The sequence below is a fragment of the Dasypus novemcinctus genome, chromosome 11, assembly GCF_030445035.2.
Source record: "Dasypus novemcinctus isolate mDasNov1 chromosome 11, mDasNov1.1.hap2, whole genome shotgun sequence".
Classification (NCBI taxonomy): Eukaryota; Metazoa; Chordata; class Mammalia; order Cingulata; family Dasypodidae; genus Dasypus; species Dasypus novemcinctus.
This window is the reverse complement of record NC_080683.1, coordinates 74,433,377-74,458,961: the sequence shown is the minus strand read 5'-3', so window position 1 is coordinate 74,458,961 and position 25,585 is coordinate 74,433,377. Positions and strand designations below refer to the sequence as shown.

Genomic DNA, 25,585 nt, shown 5'->3' with positions numbered 1-25,585 from the left:
CTTGGACACTTTAAAATGGTTAATTTTATGCTATGTGAATTTTACCTTTAAAAAAAGTAAATGAGATAGTCCAAGCCCAATATCAGCATTTGACAGAATGAATGACTGATGAGCATCACAGACCACCTGCTTTGGACATTCAGAAGAGGAAAAGACTGCTTTAGGATGGAACAGTGAGGGTGAGGAAAGACTATAGAGAAGAGAGCTTGAAGGATGAATGAGGCTCAGAAAGCAAAGCCACATATTAATCATCTAAATATAAAGTTTGAGCAAATGCTTAGTTTGGGCAACAGCAAGCAATGAAAAGCAAAGCTAAGAAATTAGTTTAGTTCTCTTGACCCCGAGTTCCAACAAATGAGCCACAAACTTATCCTAGAACAAGGCCAGATTCAGGTTTTATTTCAGGGTATTTCACCGGTCAGTGATAAATATCTCACTGTAACTCACACACCATCTACAAGGAGAGAAAATCATGGAAAGCCTTCTAAAAAAAAATGTAAAACCTAGAGATAGTTAGATCATGAGACACACTAACAATGATAAAATGTCAGAAACATGTAGCTCCACGTAATGAATTCAACAACCGTCCAAAGGTCATAGAGGTCTTCCTGCAAAATACATGTCATTCTGTTTACATCAAACACAGAAAACTCATTTACAAGTGAATGTCATTTTCATCTTTGTTCCATGGCCAAGAGCATCTCATTTGCATTTGTTTGTTTCCCTACTGGAGTGTTCGCCACTATTCTACAGCTGGTGTGGGCTGTGCTCAGTACCTGCTACTTACAATAGGCCCATGCTCCAATCATCCAGTTACAGGTCTGAATCATAATCCCAAAGGTGGTTTTATATAAGGTGTCTTTTAATAATACTCATCACAGGGGAAATCAATACTTGATGATATTGTTCATAGAAAAGAAATTTAAAAGTTCAAATGCATGTACATGCAAACACATACTTTTTCCATGTTTACCTAACATAAGAATTGCTTTTTGCTTAGCCTGGAGAAGTATGGTTCTGTAGCTAAGGATTCTTTGCCAAATTCCCAAGAGAAGAAAAGAATGGGGTGGAGGCCCCATTATTGTCTCCCTATGTGCAGACTATGGTCAAGAGCTAAAGGTGACTCTCAGTCTTCCAACCAAGGAGAGGAGGAGCAGGTTGAGCAGTCAGCTAATCATTCATCTCCTGACTATCCTGTCCAGCTCAGTGTCCTCAATGGCTCCCTTTCCATGACAGCCAAACAGTGGCAACTTCTAGAAAATGCCTGCATTCCACCTACAAAACATTGAAAATAACCCAAAAGTCCATCAACAGGAGAAGTGGTTAAATTAATCTACCTATGTCTACACAATGGAATACTAAGGAGCAGTATAAAAAAGTGGCGGGGGGTGGGGAGAAGGAAGAGAAGGAGGTGAAGGAGGAGGAAGCTCTCCTTGAATAGCTATGGAAAAACTTCCAGAGTATATTATTAAGTGGGAAGAAAAACAAGCACAATAGAGAAAGGTGTACATTAAATATTTAGTTTAAGAAAGAGAGGAAAATAATACATCCATTCTTGTGTGCTTAAACTTATAAAAAGAAACACTTGATTGTTATTCTAGCAATGGAAGAACTTTTATCTCAATGTGGAGGCAGTGGCCACTAGAGATTCTGAGGGAAGGGAAAGAGAAAAATATTTGCAATATAGGGGCATTTTTGGAATTGTCCTGCATGATGTTGTAATGATGGATACAGGTCATTATATATTTTGTCATCACTTACAAAATTGCACGGGACAGAGTATAAACTATAATGTAAACTATAATCCACGGTTAGTGGCAAGGCTCCAATATGTTCACCAATTGTAACAAATTTACCGCACTAATGAAGGTTGTTGTTAATGTGGGAAAGTGTGGAGGGGGAGGGAGTGTGGGCATATGGGAATTCCCTATATTTTTATGTAACATTTACATAATCTAAAGTTTCTTTTAAAAAAATAAATTAATGTAATTAAATACCAATAATAAAAAGAAAAAGAAACACTTGAAGTGCGTCTTGTTTCTTTGTCCGCTCCTGTTGTCGTCAGCGGCACAGGAAGTGTGGGGGCTCTCCTTATGGGTGCACTCCTTGCGCGTGGGGCTCCCCTACGCGGGGGACACCCCTGTGTGGCAGGGCACTCCTTGCGCGCATCAGCACTGCACATGGGCCAGCTCCACACGGGTCAAGGAGGCCCGGGGCTTGAACCGCGGGCCTCCCATGTGGTAGACGGACGCCCTAACCACTGGGCCAAAGTCCATTTCCCCTAAAATTCTTAACAGAATCAATCTTACCTTCCTTCCTAGAGTCTTCAGCTCCACAGGTGGGTCATTCTAGACTCATTCCTAGACACACATCTTTGTGTTTAATAAGACCAAGCCAGACTAGGCTGGACTGAACCCAGCCTTATGGGGATTTACAAGAATTCAAATGGTTTCAAATACATAACTAGCCAAAGATGGTCTCTAGCTTAACTCCGATTCCAGCTGACAAATTCTGTTGACCCACTGATCTTTCAATTCACCTCATCATCGTCCTAAAAAACATTCAACCCTCGAGATGGAAGAATGAACAAACATAAAGGGAGACTGGAACCATGAACTGAAGTAGACTTATTATTCTAGCAATGGAAGAATTTGTAACATTGATATAAAAGCAGTGGTCACCACAGGTTCTGAGAGGAAGAAGAGGGAAGAATAGGTGTAACATGGGACATTTTTGGGACATTGGAATTGTCCTGCATGACATTGCAATGACAGATACAAGCCATTACACATTTTGTCAAAACCTATAAGATTGTGTGGCACATAATGTAAACTATAGACTATGATTAGTAGCAATGTTTCAATATGTGTTTATCAATTGTAACGAATATACCATACTAATGAAAGATGTTCTTATGGGGGAAGTGTGGTAGGGGGAGGAGTGGCATATATGGGAATCCCCTATATTTCCGATGTAACATACATGTAATCTAAGCTTCTTTCAAAATTATGTATGTACCTATATGTATATATATAAACATTCACTGAATCCCTTATTAAGGATTCAAATTGGATTTCTGGACACCTCCTATATCAGATGACGGTGTTGAGAGTGTGGCTGTGGAGTCAGTGGACCTAAGAGGGAATCCTGGCAATATTTCCAGCTAGCTGTGTAACATAGTCTTATTTCCTTTTTCTGTAAAATAGCTTGTTCTAAAGATTAAAATAAGATAATGATGATTTAACAAACTAAGTGCTGTCAAGGAAACCTCAAGAAAAGCTACTTTTTTCACTTCATGAGGAGAGTATTAGCCAATATGAATACCATGAAGCCTACAACTACCAATTCAAGAAAATAGACTACAATTGATCTTGGAAACAATTGCAGGCATGTATGGATGCCCTGAGACCATGTTTCAGCATGTTAATTTTAAATAATTCAGAAAAACCTATACCATAACCTCCCTAATGTATTTTCTTTTCTCTGTCTTCTTGGTTGCTAAGACATTTCTCCTGCTTTCTGCAAATCACAAATAAATTTATAAAATTCAACTTCCTGCATGGACTCATTTCTCATTGGATGGACTTTTAGCATTCCTGAAAGCATTTTATTGCTCACAGATGTTTTCTTCTCTGGTCCAATGCACTTAAGGGAGCTTGAACCTGACCTGGTCGCATCTCCATTTACCTTAAGGTAAGAATTCAGGAAATCAACTGCTCAGTGCCAAGCATAAAATCTTATCTTTCTGCCAGCTGTTAGGAACTTAAAAAAAAAAAAGATTATAAACAATCTTTGAGTTTCACTAAGTTCTTATCCAAAGCTGTCTGCTATTGCATGTCTCTTCACTATATCTCCTATTACATATGACATTACCACCTAAGGCATTCTATTCAGGTGGCTGGAGTTGATTGTCTCCTATTCAAATACAACTTGCCATGGAACACTGGATTTTAAATCATTCTCTAAAGTAACTTCCAGGAACATCACAGCACTTTCATCCTTAAAAACAGAAAACGTGTGTATTTATAGCTATTTCTTCAATTTAGAATTATACAGAAGTGTATATGAATAGAAAAAAAAGTAGAGAATACTTATGATCCTTGGACATTTGATATATTTATTTTTAATAGTTGCTCACTATGCACATGAAAACATTCTCTTAATCTGGTTAACTCAAATTACCAAATAACTCTTTTATGCCATCACTTTTATGTTATTTAATTAACTTTAGCATTTTAAATTTTCAATGTTAAAATGGATTGCACTGAGCATAAAAAACAGTGTCCTCAAAGGGATTACATCCAATATTGAGTCCATCCAATCTCGATCCCTCTTTGAAGGACCCTCGGATGGTTTGCAAGCCAAGGGCATTAACAAGTTGTCTGCTACAACGGTTACACCTAATTTGAATTAAACTACAGTCGCAGATGACAGAAGCTCTCCTTTCATCTTTTGTAGGAAGGTCACCCAGCCCAGAGCCAGCGCCACGCTCCTTCTGGAACTAAACAAGTTGGCCCCGCCGTCTGTTGAGGCCTCCTCTTCACAGCTCACACCTGGGTGGCCAAGGGTCACGTCTGACCTCCCGATGGCGCCAGCACCTCTGCCCTCTTCCCTTTGGGGAAGCAGCAGATGGCGAGGGTGCACAACGCTGGTGCCGCAGCTCCCTGCCAAGCAGGGTAAGGGGCTTCAGCAAGGACGAGTTTGGCGCCTAAAATTCCGTCGCCAGCCTTCTCCGCTCCGCTTCCCACTGGGCGCCGCCGGGTTCCCGCGCCTCTCTCTCCCCGGGCGCATGGGCTATACACCTAAAAGTGGCACATTCCCACCTCTGCTCCGAACCCAGAACCCAGAACCCGAAAAGCAAGTCAGTCTGCGAAAGGAAAGCCAGAGCGAAGCTGTGAGCCGCAAGCCCGCCAGGCTGACAGGCTGCAGCCCCGGCGCCCACCCGGTCCCAAACGCTGCCGCCCCTCCCGGAGCTAGCCAGGCGGCGCCTGCACCGAGCTCCGCGCCCCGCCAGCCCGCCACGGGCGCGCCGCCAATAACAACTCTGCCTCCACGGGATAAGCCAATGGGAGTGCGCCAATATCGAGCCCAGCCAATCATCGCTCTCTCTGCTCTGGAACCCCGCCGCTGAGGCCACCACGCTCCTCCAACTCTCCAACTTTCCCCCGGTAGAACCTCGCGGAACTGCAGCTCTTGCTGGAGGCTTCGCTCTTTGCACTCGCGCTCACCTCAGTTACATTCATCTTCCTTAAGCTCAGGCGTCACCGCCAACCCAAACTTCCCCAAAATAAGTGAAAAAAACGGACGAAATGAGCATTTTCCTTCCGGTATGTCTAACCGCGATGAATCGTTTGACTCAGAGTCAGCTTAAAATGGAAGGATGGCCTGGTAGGAGGTGAGGAGAAATTTCTCCTTTGCAAAAGTATCAAAGGCCTTAATTTTCTGCAGTTGATGAGAGTTCTTCTGGGGCTAGAAGTGAGTCGAGGGCGCGTGCCCTGCAAAAGGATGCTAATGCTTAGAAATGGGCACCTGCTCTTAACACTACCACCACTCCCAGCTGATGTCTTTGCAATGAAAACACCAAGGATTGCTACAGTTATTTTAATAATTGTTTGAGCGCTTACTACGTGTCAGGCAAGATTCTAAAGAGCTTACCTTCATTAGCCTATTTAATCCTCACAAATACCCTATTTATTTCTCGTTATTACAGCTGAGGAAACTGAGGAAATAAAGAGACTGTCCAAGATGCCAAGCTAGTAAGCTGTGGAGGTAAGAGTAGAACCCAAGTCTGTAGAATTTATGTAGGTAAGCAAAAACATTTCAAGGCCCAGATCAACTGACTCTAAACAATCTGGAGTCTTTCACTTCTAAAAGATAGGAGTCTTCCTCCTTTTTTATGTATTTCTTTGTAATCTTTTGGTAAAAATATTCAGTTGAAATCTCGGAAACTTCCAGTGTAATCCTCAAAGTTAGTTATAGACACTGGGATGTGGATTTTTCATTTCTAAACTTTTATATTCTGAAAGAGGATTCCAGGGCACAGGACTAGGAGCAGAGAGAAAGAGACAGGAGACTGATACAAGAAATCTGAGAAATTCTGATTCAACTGAGCCATTTTAAATAATATTATTTTTACTGATTGTATATCACTGATTTGACTTTGCTAGTAAAATTAATGCTCATTTTTATAGTAGTATACACATACATGAACAAATATACGTGTCATCTGAGGCAACCTTTGCTGAATTACAAGTAGCCTGCAATTAAGAGCTTTTAAAATCTGACTTCCAATACCATTTTTATATCGAAATTAATTCTAGTAACTTCTAGCAGATACCAATTTATAAAGGGGGAACAAAACACTGCCTTGTTTTATTAAATTCTGTATCAATTCTAAATGTATTTCCTTTGACCAAACTTTTAAAATTTCTTTCTTTATAGATTATTTTCACACAGAACCAAAAGAATTGTAGGAGTTAGTTCTGACATAAGAAATTGGGGAGCATGACTTTTGCAGCTGATACAAGTCTTTTCCGATATTTATCACTTAGGCCTTTCTCACTTTCCCTGAGGACTTACACATTCTCATTTCAGAAAAGTTTTCCAATATTCCTCTATAAAGGTGGATTTGGTTGCAAGCAATAATTGCTTCAAAAGGAACGCAAGAAACGGTAAGAGAGCCTGGAGCTGGAGCTGAGTAGACAGATGCTTGAGTTCCCTTCCAGTTCTGTATGGCAGGGCTGTCCCTCACCTGGCCAGGGAGCGCATGGTCCTCCTCTCTTGAGAGGAAAGAGTTACAAATAGTGTAATGATCTGGCACAGAGTAGGTCTGCAAAAAAAGAGCAGTATCATTATCACCACATATACATGTTAATCCATACTTTTTTCTCTCCAGGCTTCTTTAAAAAGCAAAACACTTTCTGATTAGCTGTCAATAGATATCAAGAATTTCCAACAAAATTTTTCTCATAGAAGAAATAGTTTTGCTGATCACTACCCTCAGAATTCAGCCACCTGCCCCCAATCCATGTGCGAGAAAAAGCCCTTGGTGGCCCTCAGTGACCAGCAGTATTCCATACACGGAAATAACAGGGCAGAAACTGCTTGCAGCACCCAGGACTCAGATAATAAAAGGCATTTGATTAAAATAATTAGGGTCATATACAGACCCTTTGGTGACCTTCCAGAATTTTCCTACCAGCCTCTGGGAAGAGTTAAGGTGCTGAAGGACTGTCTAATCTAATCCTCCCCAAGAATGTGTATGTGGAGGAGAGAAAGGTTTCCAATTTTAGATCACAAAATTATATTCTTCATAATATCCTTCATTAGCTAGCATTTTTTTTAAGCCAGTAAATAAAGTCATTGCCTCCAACTGCCAATTTAATTATGGGCCCCCCAGTGACCTTGAAGAGTCTGTTCCTTCTTCTGTAAAATAGGACCCACAATGAAGAACAGGATTGTTGAAAAGAGTACATGAGGAAAAAAGAAACATACATAAAATACATAGATCAGCAGTTGAAATAACTCTTCTTTAAGTAATTGTTGAATTAATACTAAAGTGTATATAAATCGTAAAAAGCACTGAGCAAATTTCCTTTAGCTTCCCAAGTTAAGTTCTGTCAAAATCGAATACAAGAAATAAAGAGTCATTCCACAGTTCGATAATTCTTTCTGGAAAGGGAGAATATCTGGCCTTTTTTTTTTTTCTTTGATGGTTGTTAGGTTCTTTCAGTAAACTTGAAAACACTTGGCATGATTAATAATGGTTTCAGAAAACAATTGGTTTTCCTGCTATCTGGGAACCTGTGAGATATACATACTGAAAATAGTATATTTCTCTTTACAATAGGGCTTAACATTTATTTTATGATAATCAAAGTGTTTGTTAAATTCAAGTGTGCTGTGATTTATTTTATTGTGGAATCTCCTAGAAAATCGTTTTTAAATTAAAATATTACTTAAAGGAGCTACCGAAATCGCTAAGTGAGCTCTCGTTTTGTATCTTTATTTTTCTTAAAGATTGCACAAGATCAAAATACTGTCTTCACTGTATATCATTCATTATAACACAATACGCACACCACATTTGTTCTACCCAATAGGATATTTTCTTTAAAATTATATACTGCGTGCTTTTAGATTCATGCTTTAAATATTTTACATTTGTCATTATTCTCTTATAAATAATTGCAACTTGACCAATTTGTACACCTGCTACCACTGTATATTCAGTGCGGCAAGGCGTAGTCTTCTACACGAAAACAGACGACATGGAAACAAGTGTACCGTTGTCACACCTACCGAATTTTGTTTACTGTTTGCCTATGCAGTGAAATGCTAACGTAAAATACAAACAAAACATCGTTTCAAAAGGCACAATTTCCTCCTCACAAAAGTACAATTTAAAAATACGTGGCAGTTAAAACCCGATACCCTCGAGAGCGCTGTGACGTTCGAATAGACGTTAACCTAAACCCGGGGAGCCAGCCGCCTGGGCGGTTCCGGGAAAGCCTAGGTGTAGGCTCCCCAGAGCTGCAGCGCGCAGAGTTGGGGGGCAGGGGGTGCCAGCCGCTCTTGGGTAGTCCAGGTGGCGGGATCTGCTTAACTTCCGAACCTTTCAGCACCCCCACGAGAAATCTCTCACTGTTCAAACTTAGAGACCTCCGAAAAATAACAACGGTTTTGTCCAGCACCTGAGCGGCTTGCAGCCTTTGTGCGCCTGCCTGTGGCTCCTCCGCGAGCAGACTCCCCCCACTTCGGTCGGTCCACCCCCTCTCCCACCCGCGGGGAAGGCGCATCACGAGTCGCGCTGACCGCCGCCCCCGGCCTCGGGGTCGCTCTGGTCGTCCGTGAAGCAGACATCCACGTCGCTCTCGTTGTCGCTCTTGGGCTCTCGGGGTTCCGGGGGATAGCCGGAGTCGGCGCCCGGGCCGTCGTCCGCCTTGGGCAGCAGGCTCTGGCCGGGGTGGCGGGACTTGACGTGGCGCTCCAGGTCCCGGCGGCGCACCAGCACCTTGCCGCAGAACTCGCAGCGGTACGGCGTGTTGCCCTCGGCGTGCAGCCGGATGTGCTTGTTGAGGTTGCTGGGGTCGCCGAAGGGCCGCAGACACACTTTGCACTTGAGCGGCTTGTAGCCCGTGTGCGTCCGCATGTGGATCTTGAGCCCGTACTTGCGCGAGTACAGCTTGCCGCAGTAGAGGCACAGGTGACCTGTTTTGGGCTTGCCCGAGCCGCCGCCGCCGCCGCCGCCACCCCCCGCGGAACCCCCCGCCACTAGGGCCGGCGGCAGCACCCCCGCGTCCAAGCGGCCGCGGCCCTTCCCCGCCGCCATCTCGTTCAGCTGCTGCGTGTGCATGGCGATCTCCCTGTCGATGCTGGCCAGAGAGCCCAGCTCGGCGGGGCCCAGGGCGGCGGCCGCCGCCGCAGGCCCGCTGAAGTAGGAGATGGGCTCCGGGTACTTGAGCAGCCCGCCGAAGTGCAGTTTGAGTGGGTAGTAGGTGGCGGCGGCCGGGGAGCCGTACAGCAGCTCCCCGTTGTAGACGGTGAAGGCCGGCATGACGGCGGGGAGGTGGCTGCACTCGCCGCCCGGGTAGGCCTTGAGCCCGCCCGCGTCCAGGGGCGGCAGGGCGCAGCGCTCGAGGGGCAGCGCGGCCGCGGGGGGCAGCTGCGCGTAACGGGCGCCGGGCAGCGAGGCGGCGGGCGGGGCGCGCTCCACGTGCTTGAAGGCGGACACCTCTTCCGGGGAGCCCGGGAGCAGAGGGAGGCCACGCAGGGCTCCCGAGCAGGGCAGGCCAGGCGGCGGCGGCGGCAGCGGGTCCCCCGCGAGCAGGCACTTGGGGTGGTGGTGGTGATGGTGGTGGTGGTGGTGGCCCGCGCCGCCCGCCGCCGAGCTCTCCCCACTCCCGGGGCGCCCGCCCTGCCGGCCCCCGCCCAGCAGCCTGCCCAAGGCCTGCCCAGCCCCGGGCTTGGCGCCGCCTTCGTCACGATAGGGGTCGCCGTGCGCGGCCGCCACCGCCCTGGCCAAGCCAGCGGGCTTGAAGGCCGAGCGCACACCGGGGTAGAAGGTCAGACCGCCGCCCCCCGCTGGAGAGCCGCCCACGATGCCAAGGAGGTGGCCGTGTCCGCGGGCCGCCCCGCTCATGTCCAGGGAGCGCTCCGGTTGCTCCTTGCCCTTCCTGAGCGGTCCCCACTTGCCCGGGGACGGCGCGGTGGCCGAGGGCGCGGAGGATGCCTCGCGCTTGATGCCCTCCGGCGTCCCGCATGCCTGTGGGAGCGCTGGGCACTGCGGGTGGGGCCGCTGAGGGCCGCCGGGGACAGCCGCGGCGAAGTCGGGCGCGGAGGGTTTCGGTGAGACGCGGCGGCCATCCGCGGCTGCAGCGGTGCCCGGGCGAACCGCGTGCTCGTGGTGCAGGAAGGTGCGGCCCCCGCCGTCGCTGAGCCCGCAGTGGAAGCGTAGGTGCGCCTTAAGGCTATTGGGGTATTTAAATGTCCTCCAGCAGAACCAGCAAATGTAGCGTTCCTCCCCTAGGAGAGAAAGAGTGGGAAAGCGACCCCGTGAGAGGCGAATGAGCGGACAGAAAACTTCAGCGCACCCAAGGCACAGCCCAGGTTTTGACCAGCGGAATGGGGGAAAGAGGGAGTATTCTTGGGTCCTCGCGGACAAAAAATGAATTTGGGACTCGGTGAGCAAGGACCTCGAGAAGTCCCCAAATGGCTAACCATTGTCACCATCTCCACCCTCTGGGACTACGCAGAGACGAATAGAGGTGATCTGAGCCCTTCCAATGGAGACTTCCTCCAGGTCACCCGAGCAAATCTTTGTTGGGAGGGCAGCGCTATGGCAGGCTGGCAGGGGAAGAGAGAGAGCAGAGAGCAGCTGTTGCTTTAAATCAAGTGTTGAGACTGTGCTGTGCCCGGGCCCATCTGTTGGCGTTTGCAGAATAGGTGGCGTATGTCAAGGAGTTTGGATAAACTGAACAAAGGCCAATCTAATGGTCGTGAGCGCCTCATTACCAGGCCAGACAATATCCTGTATGTATGGGCCATATGTAATCATTCTTTTTCATGGAACAATGTCTTTTGTGTCCATTGCCCACCCTTTCTGCCCCCTCCGAGCCTTAAACACTTTGCCTGAGGTTTTCCTGGAGCGTAACCAACCGAAGGACCACAGAGGGACTGTGATTTGCTATTCTTCAAAATTATTTGTATCTTTATTTCCTCTTTAACTCGATTTAATTTGATGGGAGGAAAATAAAGTCCTATGTCCTGATATTCTAAAAACTGGAGGGCTTTTGCATTATCTTGTCAGTTGTTCCACCTGGTTATTGATTAACTCCTAGATATGTGACAAATCCAAACTTGGTAAAGTCCTTGGAAAAGTTACACATGGATTATTTTTTATGACATGAGTATATAATATATAATACATTAATTATATATATATGAAAAGATGTTCAGCCTTTAATAAGTTCATAATTCTCTATCAAACTCTACATATATGTTTTGGTGTCAGTGCTTTTTGAATTTTATATTATTAGCATTAAGTGTTTTTTAAGTTTGCCAGGGTTTGTAGACACAATGAAGGGACTCGTGTGCAATAGATTCTAATCATATGGTGGAAGTTAATTTCAAAAAGGTCATATTACATCTGTACACAGAAGAGGAATCTTGCAATTAGGATTCTTTTAAAATGTGATTGATACTATCAGAGACATCAGAGAAAGATGTCTCTGAGAAAGAAGTTAGTTGACCCACATAGAAGTATCCAAGGTATACATTTGTCTCATTAGTTCAATTCTCCTTCCTTGCACACAGGCAGCTCCAAGTATTCCTCCAGATAAGCAAGATGGAGTTTCAAATGAAGAGCAACTTACTCCAGCTAAGGCTAAGGGAAAGCAGGAAAAAAGAGAGGGGGAGGAGGAGGATCTGCCTATGAGAACCTGTCCTAATTATCAATGGATGACTTAGATTAAACCACTTCAATATTCCTATTACCTTGTATTCAACATCCATGTAAATCTTGAGTGGAGGAAAGAGAACTCTGAGGTCTCTTAGTGTATATGTTGATGTAATAACTTAACCTTTTTTTTTTTTTTTTGCCTTTTGCTTTACTTTTTTCTTTTTTTTCTTTATTTTCTTTTAAATGTTACATTCAAAAAATATACGGTCCCCATATACCTCCCACCCCACCCACGCCATCCCTCCCCCATCAACAAACTCTTCCATCATTGTGGCACATCCTCTGCACCTGGCAAATACATTCTGGAGAACCGCTGCAGCACATGGACAGTGGTCCACATTGTAGTCCACACTCTAGCCCAGTCCACCCAGTGGGCCACAACAGGACACACAACATCCAGCATCCATCCCTGCAGCACCACATAGAACAACTCCACCTCCTGAAAATGAACCCACACCATATCTCTTCTTCCCTCTCCCGACCATCAGCAGCCACCGTGGCCATCCTCTCCACATCACTAGTACAATTTCTTCCCTTACTAATCACAATAGTTCCCCAGCAGAACACCAGTAAGTCTACTCTAATCCATACTCTATTCCTCCATCTTGTGGACCTGGGATGGCTATGTCCAATCCCCTTCTACATCAAGAGGGGGTAACTTAACCTCTTTTTCACTAAGTTCAGAACTTCCCTCCTGCCACCCCTTTTTAAAGAGGGAGTTTTCAGAGACTTTCCCAGGATGACTCAGCTCAATGGAAAGCCAAGTAAACTTTGTCCCTAAAACAAAGAATCAGCATTTCCTTCTTATTTTTATGGAATTGAAACCCACCAAAATTAGACAACAGTGCAGGAATTCTTAAAAGGGGTCCATAAGTCTGAATTGAAATTTAAAAAAAGAAATTCTTGTGGGGACGTGTAGGTGTGGGTGTGATATATTTATTAAATAATACACAGTATAGCGTGGATTTACTAAGGGGAACGACTGGCAAAGGTTCCGTGGAACAAAAAAGATTAAGAACCCCTGCAACATTGGAAGAATGGCAACCATCCCTACCTATTTCTTCCTTTTTTCAAGATTTAAGCAAATACATGTGTTCTGTTTGATCATGTCCCTTCTTCACTTTATCCTAACCAACTAACAAATTTGCCAGACTCTGAGATCCACCCCATGCCAAGAATATCAGACACATTTATAGGTAACTTTGCCTCCTCTTCTTCCTGAATTCTGAAGGTGGTCAAGATTTCAAGCCTCTCAAAAATCAGGGTTCAGAATAATCCATATAACCACCAAAAGGAAAACAGTGGTTATTCTGACATCTGTTGCCATGTGATGTTTACAAGCTCAGTTGGCTGAAATGAAACATGAGGGCCACTACTCAAACAAGTTGCTTTTGTGCTCTTTAGGTGTGCCTAAGGAAGGCGTCCTGAACACAATGTCTAACCCCTAAAGCCCCATAGTCTTCTGAATTGTTCTATAGTGGCAGATTTGAGAGTTCTCCACTGCGGGGCTTTTGTCATGCTTCTCTCTTACTGGAAGACATTGACAAGAGAATTGAATATAATGTGATGTGAAAAACAAACATTTATTTTATAAATCCTACATAATATTTACTCACAAAATCAATAGAATAAATTTACAGAGTACAGTGATTCTTTGAAGTGAAGTGCCTCATCATTCTGAATAAACCTCATTCTGTCTTATTCATGAAGTGTTTCCTAACTCCCACATTTGTGTTCATTTCTTTAAATCCTTTTTTAAAGGGATGAGATTGAGCCAGCAGTTCAAGAGGAAAGCTTGTTAAAATATGTCACAGCATTCATTAAATTCACTTTAATAACTTTCTTTAGGGGAAATTATCAACAAACTAAAACAATTGATGAGGAAAAAAGAAAGCCGTAGAAGCTGGTGTATTGAAAAGGAGTCTCAAGACTTTAAATATTTTAGCAGATCCCAGGCTGCCCTCTTTGCACAGGAAATGTTCTTCCATGTCCTAGGGAAGGTTTGAAAATGTTTTTCTCTTTAGTTACTGCACCTTAATTTGCATAAACCCGTTCTTGGCTTTGGAAGGGATCAAATAAATCTGAGAAGAAATTGGGATACATCCCAGATTCAATTTAAGTAAGGAGGGGGAAATGAATAAATGCCATTTAAATAGAAGGTTCCTAGTACCTGCCAGCTGACCAGCTGTAAGTACCATAATGCTTCTAAAATGCTGTAGAAATACATTTCTTTCCTCCAAACCAGTGGAGAAGAGATATGTCTCTACTTTCTAAAAGCATTCCAGGTTTGAGTTATACTCTCTGGAACCCATGAAGTAATTACTGTCATAATATTTTAAGGCTCTTTTACTGACTCTTAATTGAGTAAATGGTTCTCTTTGGATAGGCAATAGGAAAGGATGACCCCGGGAAGACAGCACAATATTTTTTCAAGAATATTTTCCCCTGCCATCATGAGCCAGGTTGTTACTGTTGCAGTTGTCACCATTAACTGTTGATTTTAAGGAAGTGGTGATGACGTTGATTCCTGCCTACGCAGACAGGGAGCGTGAATTCAGTTTTACACAGCGCGAGAGAAAGGCCCTTCAGGTGTAGTATGCAACCAAAGACCAGAGTAGAGCGGACTCTCGCCCATCGCCGCCCGGGAAGACCTCTCCGAGTCGGTACCTTTCTCGTCGTGCGTCGGCGTCGCGGTCGTAGGGATGTCGAACCACTGAGCCAAGGAGTTGGAATACCACACGGTCAGCTCCTCCCCTGGCTGTACGTCTCGAAGCGCTCGGTAGAAGATCTGGGACACAAGGAATGGGATAGCTCACCGTCTTTTCCCGGGAATCGGTCAAAGGCGAGGAAAGGTTTGAATCTGACGCTGTGTGACCCTGGAAACGCTACTGGGCCTCTCTGAACCTCACTTTCTTCATCCTTAGAAAGGGGGAAATGATGATATCTACCTTATCGAGCTGTTGGGACGATTAAATGGGACCTCTACCTAAAGCGCTTTGCTTTAAATATTGGTGTCCCCCGCAATGACGACTGGGGTAGGGGGAGAGCCCACAGTACCTGTCCTCCGGGTAAGTCTGCAATAGCTTCCAGAGTCTGTTCCTGGGCGTTTCTGGCTGCCCGGATTAACCCTATCCACTCCAGAGGAGAGCCCCCCGACTCGTCCACAAGCTCCCCTCTCACCAAGCGCACCTGCAACACAAGCAGTGGTCGTTCTCCCCCACGCCACGGCCAGGCCCCCAACCCAGAGAGAAAGTTTATCTTCCACTCGACCCCGGAAAATGGTTGTGTTTGCTTTGGCCAAACCGCTGTTGGCTGCTGGGAGGTAGGAATTTCCGTAGGGACGTTACTTAGGAGAGGGGAGACAGGAGGTCAACTAGCCTAACAGTTCCCACCCCGCCGCACCCTGGCTACACCAGCGGTGAGGATATGCTCCCTGCTCGCCTGAGCTAACCTTATACCAAGATGCGCCCCCCCATCCCCACCCCCGCTCAGCCCCAGGTCTTCCAACAGCGGCTCCAAAACAGCCATTACACCGGAATAGAGACGCTTCGCGGTCAGTTCCAGCGCCCAGAGCGCCCCCCACCCCGCAGTCTGGTGCCTCTCTCTTACAGCTGCACCACATGGAGGTGCGGCCACGCTGAACAGCCAAAGTCTCCGAACAAAGCGCGCGCGCAGGAAAGGAAAAAAAAAAAAGCTGGTCCATAGCTGGCCCGACGTTTAAATGCAATTAAAGTCCGTCTAAAGAGGAAGGCGTGGTGCGCTGCAAACACAGCTTTAGTGAGTGGGGCAAGAAGGTCCAGGGGCGCGGGCTCTGGAGCGGTTTCTTACGGCAAAGCTCTAGTCAACGCCAAGCTACTGTCAAAGTCCTTCCCTCCCCACCAGATGCCTTCAATTCCCTGTCGCTGTCTGCCGCTGCCGGGATGCCTCTCCTCTCCCGCTGCCTCTCCGGCTGCCGGGATGCCTCAGGGCGGGCCGGGACTTTAAAAGCCCTCTCTGATCAAGGGTGGTGACGCTGCTGGGCGAGTCAGAGCCAGTGAGCTGACCCTGGCCTCCCCGGTTAGGCTCTGGCCCCTGGACTCTCAGAGCAGGGCTGCAGGCGCCGGGACCCCGTGGCCCATGCGGGTGGACGCCTTTAGCCCTCGGGACCTCGAGGACTGGGCGCTGCCTCAGAGCCACCACCAGGCTCACCCCCTCTCCATTTACCCCAAACCGACGAGCAGACATCAGCAAAGAACTCGGAGGAGGTTCTAGGAACTGGGAGCATCCCCAGGGCTTTTTGCGGAAGAGATGAGATTAAATTATTTTAAGGCAAATTTAAGCCTCAAATTAGGTCGTTGAAGGGAAGAATGCAGGAAAAGTCCTGGACGTCTTGCGTCCCCTGAGACAGGGCGCGTCTGCGGAGAAAAACCAGTGCCCCCCACGCCTATACGAAAGACACCCCAGGGCGAGGAGGGATTCCAAGCGGTCCCGGCAGGAGAGAGCCCGGTGCACCCCACCCGGGGACTGTCCGTTCTCATCAAGTCTCGCTCTCTGTTAATGCAATCTGCTGGAAATAATCGGAGTGCCCTTCCACCTGGCCGAATTGGCAGGTAACGACTTAATCACCCCTTCTTCTTCCCCTCCTTCTCTACGCCTTTCCTGGGCCAGGGGAAAGGGAGGCGAACTTCCACGGGGAGGAGGTCAGGGTAGTCAATACCTTTTTCCTGGGCCCGGGCTCCCTGCGATCTGACAGGTACTTGCCCAGCTTGAAGGTGCCGGGCACGGGCCCAAGACGCAGGCCGGCCGGGATGCAGCAGTCGGCGCTCACGCTCGCGGCGGGAGCGCGGGCGTTGCCGTACATTGCTGCCGCCGCCGCCAGGCAGGCGCTCCGGTGCCCCTAGTCCTCGGTCGGGCGCGAGTGACGGAGCCCTAGCCCCGCGGGAGCGGGGGAGCCGCGCCCCGACGTGCGTCCTCCGCCCGCGGAGTGACGCGGGCAGGCATGCACTGCGCCTTTTCTACTGCGGCGGGCGCCTTTTGGCACCGCGAGGGCAAGGGCGCGGAGTTTGGTGAGAGAGTTGCCCTGCGGAGCAGCTGCAGAGTAGCTGCAGAGTCCCACCCGAGAGGGTCACATGGAGTGGTTCCCTCAGCCCCCTGCATAATCGAGGACTCTGAATGGCTGGCGCACAATGGTCCAGGCGACCTTCCCATTCCTAAAAATCCAATTTGTCAAGGGCGAAGAAAAGGCGCTGGTGAATCAAAGGTCCGGCGGGACCATTAATCCTCAGCATGGGGTATTGTCCTCGAGACAGTTACGATATTTTAAGTGACAAATCCACTGTATAATTTATCCATAAATTTTACTTCCTTTTATTGTTAGCCGACAAACCAGTTTTGGGAAATAAGTGACTACTTTAAGTTTACTTGGCTGATTCCTTTGAGCCTTGGTCTACTTCAAAGATTTTTAATTCTTTCCCCTTGGCTTTATTGTAAAGGAGATTAAACAAAGAGATGGGGACTGTTTGGAGGACTTGTTAACTTCTATTGATTTCTGGCGTGTGCCATACAGAAATTAGGCAGGTACTTGATGGGAAAACACCAGAAAATACCTACACTTTTAAAATAACGACCATATTACCATTTCAGGGAATTGGGTTCGGGCCAGTCGTCTATTTAGAACCACTTTATCGTTCCTTCTGTCCCGTTTCGCCCAAAATATGAAGCGTCCAGACAAGTTTGGGGAGGCAGGTCAGCTGTACATCACTGCGCTCTGGCATATCCGGACCCGCATTTTCTCCGGACAGTGGAAGCAGTCGCATTGCAGGGGTTCTTGAGCCCTGGTGAAGAAAGGGTACTGCAGGCCGGGTAATTAAGCAACTAGTCCTCGCAAGCTCTGATTTACTTTTAAGTGTAAAACCCAGAGAGAGGGCAAGGGGCTACATTCTCCAAAACCAACAAAGTGGGCTTTAAAAATAATTTTTTAATTAAATAAAAAACAAGAACACCCACTCCATCAAATGTCGCTGTGTAGTGAAGGGTGAAGTGGGCGTTGGGGACAACTCTTGTAGCCTAATACATGAACTAGGAAAATGGGAACTTCAAGGTTAAACCAGAGTGCTGCTCATTTGCTGGGGTGAGGGGAGATCCTCCTCTTGTGTGAGGTTATTTTCAAAAGATAGATGCCAAGTAATTGAATCGTCGAACTCATCAGATATTTGTGGCAGTTCTGCCAGCACCTGCCTCGCTCTGTTCACTCCAGACCCCACTTGGTGACCCTAGGCTGCCAGGACATGAGCCCTAAGCGGTTCTTCCTGGAGAGGTGAGAGTGGCGCCGGTTTCCGGCTCTGCACAGGCCTGCTGCCCACCCCCACCCCCACCACCCCCACTCTACAAAAGGGTGCAGGGTTCCGCTCAGCGCCTGCGCCTGCCCTGCCTGGCTTAGCCTGCTTGCCCGACGCGGCGACCGTGCTTAACAAGGACAGCAGGAGGCAGGATGGCAACTCCTACTAACTCAACAAGTTTGCCTAGCACCAGCCCTTACGGCAATATCCCTCGCTGGAGACGCTACAACCGACAGGGTCAAGAGTCTGCTCTGCCGTTCAAGACCCCGGGAATCTTGAGTGAATTACTTCTGAGCCTCAGTCTCCTAGTCCGTCAAATGGGAATGATGCAAACGGATCTTGGGCTTCCTCCCAGTCTCTCACACTAATTTACAGCAGAAGTCAGTAGCAAGGATCTGCACAGCGAATGCGACTTGGAAACTCCGAAGCCCAAGCTTTCCATCACGCAGGGATCCAGGCCCGGTCAAATGTCTCAAGTGTCTAAGCATCTCAAGACAAGAGCTTGCAGAGCACACGCATGGTCCTCCACCGTACCAGGTCCAAGGCCTGTGTAGACCGGGTGGGCTGGTCTGCGCAGCCACACCCTGTGGCCCCTCGGGCCGTGCAGTAGCACCTGGTCCAGGGCCACTTTTTAAGAGAGCTGCTGCTTATTTTTCTTTTTAACCTTCCATTTGCTCCTCTGCAGGCCGCGAAGGCAGTCCGCGACGAGGGGAGGACGCCTTTGATCCGGCCCATGAATGGCAAAAGCTGGGGGAGGGGAGGAGGAGAGGAAGCCACTCCGAAGAGTCGAGGGCAATAAATTTAAGCCATGAACATGTCCCTCTAACCTCTGGCCTGGCGACTCCGGGATGACACCCAGTTTAAATTACCAGCGCTGTGATCGGGAAGGGGCGAGCGCAGGGCCTGGGTTCGGGGCGCCTCCCCGGCCCTCCTTAATGAGTGAAATAGCGTGAACGACACGCGAACAATTTTATCAATAGGACCATGTAAAGGCCGACTGTGAGGAAAGTTATTTATTAATATAGCCAATTGTGACTGGTTCCCAGCCCCGCGAGAAGAAAGGGCCTGCGCTAGAGGCATTCACACCAGCTCGCCGAGTTTTATTCTGTCCTGTGGCTCAGAGTTGAAGTTCCCCAAGTGAAATAAATTGTCCACAAAGGAGGAAAGGAACACATTTTCTTTTATTTTTCCTCCCCTAAAAAGCAAGGGTGAAACCAATCTAATGTGCCCAGTGGAGCAAGATGGGCAGTGAAAGGCTGGGTGTTAAAAGTAAAAGCGGGCTGTGCAGCAAATGGGATGGAAAATTAAATGAAATTAAATAGCTTGAACGGCCGTATTGTCCCTTATTAAAAAGACACATTAATTACATGGTCTCAACCTTATTCAAAGACAATGTTGAGACTCAATCAAAACATTCCACTCGGCTTTTTTATGGACTTAAAATGGGCGTCCAGGGGCCCCGTTAAAGTGAAACCCCTCCTGCACCGAGGTGCGCGGCTGCGGCTGTGGGGGCGACCCTGTCGCCTGCCCACCGCGGAACTGCGCGGGCACCGACCCTGCCCGGGTAACAGGTTGCCCTCATTGAGGCATGGATGTTCGAGAGCTGCAGCCAGCGGGAGGAGCAGGCTGCAGGGAGCCGCGTCCCACCACCGCGCTGCCTTCAGGCTCCGCTGCATTGAGAGGTGCGGGGCACCCACCCGCGCCCGCGCCTGTTGTGTTGGAGCGCGGGGCTCGAGAGGTTGAGGGAGCCGAGCAGGTTGGACCCGACTGGGTTCTGCCTCGGGGGAAATCGCCCCGCGAAGGACTTCGGGACTGAGATTAAGGGGCTCTGGCCAGAGGCGCATTCAGGGCACCCTTTTCTAGGACTGCCTGTGTCCAGCCAGTGAAGGCCTAGGCTTCGGCGCCGCAGGGGGCCCGAGTTGGCCTTGGGGCCTCGCGTGTTATGGGGTTGCCAAGCCCCGAGCCCCGGGATAGGGAGCGCAGGATGAGGGACCGCAGGCGAGGCCTGCAGGCAGGCAGCGGCCCGGCCATCCCGCGTCCACCGGCGGAGCCTGGGCCTGGGCAGGGAACGCCGGTCGCGGTGGCTCAGGCCGCGCCCCCCGAGGCGTCCGCGCCGGCTCCGCCCGCAGGTCAGCGCGGACCAGCTGCGCAGCCCCTGAGGCGCGGGTGGGACATTAAGGCCGGCTCTTGAATAGGACCGCAGAGACCGGCTCTGGGAACGCCACCAGATGACACGCCGGCGACGAGACCATTTCCCCCTTAATTACGAGGCCGGTGGGTGCGCGGCGGCCGGGACACTCCAAACGCGCGGCCAGGACGCAGCCCTGACGCCGCTGGTGGGTTTTGTGGTGCCTTTTTTGTTGTTTTTAAAGTCCTCCATTGGAAGCGGCTCAATACAAGTATTCAGAGTCCCTCTCAAGTTGCCTTTTAACCGGAGTTCCCCAACTTATTTCTTGGTTCTTTCGGTTGACATGGTGCAAAGAAAAGTCAGCGAGTGTATTGCTGAATTGCGATGTCTCGGGGCACCTCCACATTCAGTGCTTCTCTGCCGGCCGCTGCCGAATGAGCCCGCACTCAATTCGATTTTCCTTGCTGTTGGGCACATTTAGGAGCGCCTCTATTTGTGAAGTTCATTTCTAGGCAAATGTATTCAAGAGCTGATGGGAATGAATAGGACCGTGTGTCAGCCGCCCCTAATTGGGATTAAAGCACTTAGGAGCATATGCAGGGAGTGACAGAAATTCTCAGGTTGCATTGTGTTCAGACTTCCACCCGCTCTGTCACTCCTCCTCCAAGGGAGATTTATAAAGATTTCAGGGAGAAACTGAGGAAAGAATAAGCGGAACGGGAAAGAACCGGGCTAATGGCTCACGGTGGGGCTGAAGTTCAGCAAGTGGTGGTGACAGCTTCTGAGAAAAGATGCTGGCGATAATTAATGCGGGCGGGGGAGCAGGGCTGAACTCCTTAATCAGAAAGGCGGGGAGTTAAAAGGCGAAATAAAGATGTTCTTGAGATTCCCAGACTTTTTTTCCCTCTTTTCTTTTTTCTTTCCCTTGGAAAGCTCAGATTCTCTGGGTCTGTCTCTGTCTCTGTCTCTCTTTCGCTGTCTCTCTCTGTCTCTGTATCTCTATCTCTATCTCTCATCTCTACCTTCCAACCCCAGAGAACTACCCTCTTCGGGGCAATAATAATAACAATTTGAATTAGGAAAAAGAACCGTTGTGAAGGAAAACAGAAAGATCTTCTTTTGTATATTAAAGACAACTTTGCACCCAAGTAAGTCAAAGAAAATATTTCCCGATGTGTGTAAACATGTGTAAAATATACACACAGTATAAAACAGGAATATCCTAAGTGATTCCATTCAGCCTATATATATATAGGGATACAGTCTGCTTGCAAATCTACACCCATAAGCGGCTCCTGAGTTTGAAAGCTGAAGAGAAAAGGGACTTTTAAAAACTAAAAGGCAGCATAAAGCTGAAGCTGGGACAGTTGTTTAACTAGAGAGCAGTGACAGCCTTTTTTAGTCCACAAGGAGCAGAGAAGCCAGAAAGGGCAGATGGACAATGAACGACAGAATAACAGAGGGATCGTAGATATTAAAAATTATCTGAATTTCCTGATATGTTTTTCTGATTGTTTAAATCTACCTAGAAACATGGGTTCCCTGGAGGATGGGAGACTTTCCATGTCTGAGCTTGGGGACAGGAAAGAGACTGCTCACTGTATCCATTTGATACCTTTTTAAATTTGGAAACATAGGAATTTATTGCCAATTAAAATTTACTCTAGGGATTTAAATGATTTTTTTTATGAGAACAAGAGGGAAAGGGGGAGAAAAGAGAAGGAAGGAGATGTGGGAATTTGGAGAAGGGATAATGGCCAGTGCACTTTTTTGGGGGGAGTAGGAGTTGGTAATAAAGTCCTACACAAATTTAGACTCCCAAACCCAATATCTGTAGGGACATGTGTTGGCCACACAGAATCCAGGACCTCCTCACCTGGCCAGAGTGGGAAAATGGGACCTCTTGCCACAAAGAAGGTTCTGGCCAAGGGGGATGATCATATGACAGAGGGACAAGACGCCAGTGGTGAGTCTTTCTTTCAATTCCTCAACAGACTTTGGCCTGAAAACCTCCTTTCTCCTCAGGCTGGCCTACCTCGTGAAGAAAGTAATTGTAAATCTCTGTTCAGCCACAGAATTTCTGTTCAGGCACAGAGTTTTCCTTTAACTCAAGTCAAGAATCTAAAACTCTTTGAAGAGTAGTACATAATGGGAGGAAACTGTTCTGGAAGACAACTTATGAACAATGAAAGTTCATCAGTTGTCCATTACCATAGCCATAGGAACAAAACAATATAAATATCCAGCTTAAGTCATCACTAAGGACCAAATTCAGGTTCATGGTCAGCATCTTTGAATAACAATAATAAGTTCACTGGTTAGGCTCCTGTACTCTCATAATTATGTGTTTGTCTGGTTTAAAATGCAATGCCATCACACATGTTTTTCATGCCCATGACCAAATAATGATACATTTTAATTTTCTGAAAGCATGTTTGAATTTTATATATCCTTCATTTATAGTAGGGACTCACATTTAGATAACCTCTTAAATACACACAGAATCATAATGTAAAACTTAGGTTATTTTACAAAAGATGAGTTTTTATGCACATACATTTCTTTCTTTTTTAACAGCTTTGAGATATAATTCAAATACCATGCAGTATGCCCATTTAAAGCATACAATTCAATATTTTTTAGTATATTCACAGGGTTGTGCAACCATCAACACCACCTAATTTTAGAATATTTTCATTCTCTCCTAAAAGAAAGCCCATACCCATTAGCAGTTCCTCTACATTTGTTCCCAACTTCCCCAGTCCTAGGCAACTACCAGTCTATTTTCTGTATCCTTAGATTTTGCTCTTCTGGATATTTTATACAAATAGAAGCATAAAACATGTGGTGTTTTGTGACTAGCTTCTTTCAGTTAGCATACTGTTTTCAAGTTTCCTCCATGTCAGTACTTCATCCCTTTTTTATTTATTTTTTTAAGCAGGTTTTTATTTTCTACACTAATAGATACTTAAGCCCCAAAGGAAACAAATGGGTCCTGAGTGCTCAAAGACCAGTACAAGAAAAGGGGAAAAAAAGCCCCAATAATAAAGTGACAACTACTCCAGAAATCAATAGGGAAGGATACACTGCCTGGAAGGGAATGCAAAATTAGGCCTCAGTCCCCTTTCCCCACAAAAGGCTTAGGCTTAATTTTATGTCAGTGCCTGCTTAATAAAGGCACTATTCCTATAGCATCTATCTTCCTCAGTTTTCTACTTTTCAAAATGAACTTACTCCTTCTTAATCTTAAACAGCTGTATGAAGTATTTTAGATATCTCAGGAAAAGATGACAAATACAAGACTATTAAGTTCAAGGAGAAAAAGCGGCTCTAAACACTGACCGTGAAGGAGATCCCTTATTGGTTCCCAACTTCATACCAAAGACCATAGCCACACACTTCTTAATTTTAGCACTGGTGGTGACAATAGAGGACTTTAATTTCAGCTGCCTCATTTTGAGTCATGTGAAGAGTTGATTTTGAGAGAGAAGGGGAAGGGAGAGGATGGTAAAGGGACATAAGAGAAGAAAAGGTCGAGAAGGGAGGAAGGCTGAGGAGCTGTTAGAAATACTTTCTAGTGGAACAACATAGAAAGACAGAATGGTTCATTGATTAGTGTGATTCAGAACATGAAAAGAGATGGGATCTGCCATTAGTGAGGGAAAATATAATTCAGCAAAAGATTTTCTTTTCTGTGATAACTTAAGAGGCATTTCAGTGCCTGCTAGCCACGAAAAGCATGGTTTGACAAAGCACACAGCAAACAGAAGCCCTTACCTCCTCACGGTTAGACCTGAGAGTAATGGATGTGTATTTTTAGGACATATAACCCAGTAATTAATGAAGCTGACAACCAAGGACAATTTTTCTGGTTCTTATTTTAAAAATAACTTGACTTTTGTTTTCAAACACCAGTGATGCTAGGTAAAATAAGGCAAATGGACAGTGAATAAACTGGGATAGGGTTTGATTCCTATTGTACACATCTAGGTTTTTCCCTTCGGTAGCATGCAGCGGCAAGATGGCGGCACAACTTTCCAAAAAGAGGAAGTTTGTCATTGATGGCATCTTCAAAGCTGAACTGAACAAGTTTCTCACTCAGGAGCTAGGTGAAGTTGAGGTTCGAGTTGAAATCAACCAGGAGAGAAATTATTATTCTGGCCAACAGGACACAGAATGTTCTTGGTGGGAAAGGCCAGTGGATCTGGGAATTGACTGCTCTAATTCAGAAGAGGTTTGACTTCTCTGAGGGCAGTGTAGAGCTTTGTGTTGAAAAGGTGGCCACAAGAGGTCTCCGTGCCATTGCCCAGGCAGAGTCTCTGCGTTCCAAACTCCCAGGAGGGCTTGCTGTGCTGAGGGCCTGCTATGGTGTGCTGTGGTTCATCATGGAGAGTCGAGGCAAGGGCTGTGAGGTCGTGGAGGCTGGGAAACCCCCAAGGACAGAAGGCTAAACCATGAAGTTTGTGGATGGCCTGATGATCCACAGTGGGGACCCTAGGATGTTGATACTGCTGTGCACCATGTGCTGCCCAGACAGGATCCAAGTGGTAAGATTGGTCTTAAGAAACCCCTGTCTGACCATGTGAGTACTGTGGAACCCAAAGATAAGATCCTACCCACCACTCCCATCTCAGAGCAAAAAGGTGGGAAGCCAGAGCTGCCTGCCATGCCCCACCCAGTCCCTGCTGCATAAAAGGTTTCCTTGGCAGCTGGATCTGGAGCCAGGATGTTGCCTTATAAAGTCCTTTAATAAAACTTTTTAACAAGGCATATCTCATGGCCTGACTTGACTGTATGTCCAGTGTTCAGTTTGAGGGTCATGTTGGCCCATGGGAGCATTGATGCCTGTCTATACTTGATTTGTGCTTAGGGTCTCCTGGTTCAGGATGTTTCTACACTTTCTCTGAAGCCCTCTTGGTTTTAACCACGGTTGTATGGCATTGGCAGGGGCCAGAGCAGGAGGGTCTGAGCAGAGCTAACCAGAGAAATAATTGGGAGAGCAAATCTGGTCACAGTGAAGTCTGATTGCTAGCAGGGTAGTACCTTGATTATTGACCTGTAATTTAGGGTTACAGGATCAGAAATGGGATATATATATGTATATCCCATTGTGATCACATAACATAATATCCTATTTTAACAATTGTATGTGCACATTTAAGTGGTATTAATTACATTCAC

The 25,585-nt window shown here is 46.9% G+C and overlaps 1 protein-coding gene and 1 pseudogene across 1 annotated transcript; one reads left to right on the top strand and one right to left on the bottom strand.

Moving 5' to 3' along the window:
• Positions 1–8,283: 8,283 nt before the first annotated feature.
• Positions 8,284–16,799, bottom strand: PRDM13 (PR/SET domain 13). Its single transcript, XM_058307669.1, has 4 exons — positions 16,656–16,799; positions 15,017–15,148; positions 14,627–14,747; positions 8,284–10,524 (listed from the first exon to the last, which is right to left on the bottom strand). Exons 1-4 carry the CDS (start codon positions 16,797–16,799, stop codon positions 8,798–8,800), a joined length of 2,124 nt encoding a protein of 707 aa, XP_058163652.1. The 3' UTR covers positions 8,284–8,797.
• Positions 16,800–24,425: 7,626 nt separating this feature from the next.
• Positions 24,426–25,097, top strand: LOC101428470 (small ribosomal subunit protein uS3-like; annotated as a pseudogene).
• The last annotated feature ends 488 nt before the right edge of the window (positions 25,098–25,585 follow it).

Excerpts from the sequence above, each read along its gene's own strand:
- PRDM13 (XM_058307669.1), bottom strand. The coding sequence starts at position 16,799 with ATGTACGGCAACGCCCGCGCTCCCGCCGCGAGCGTGAGCGCCGACTGC. Across the intron at positions 14,748-15,016 it reads CAGACTTACCCGGAGGACAG|ATCTTCTACCGAGCGCTTCG; the intron begins GTACTGTGGGCT and ends CTTGTGTCCCAG. Across the intron at positions 10,525-14,626 it reads GCCGACGCACGACGAGAAAG|GGGAGGAACGCTACATTTGC; the intron begins GTACCGACTCGG and ends TTTCTCTCCTAG.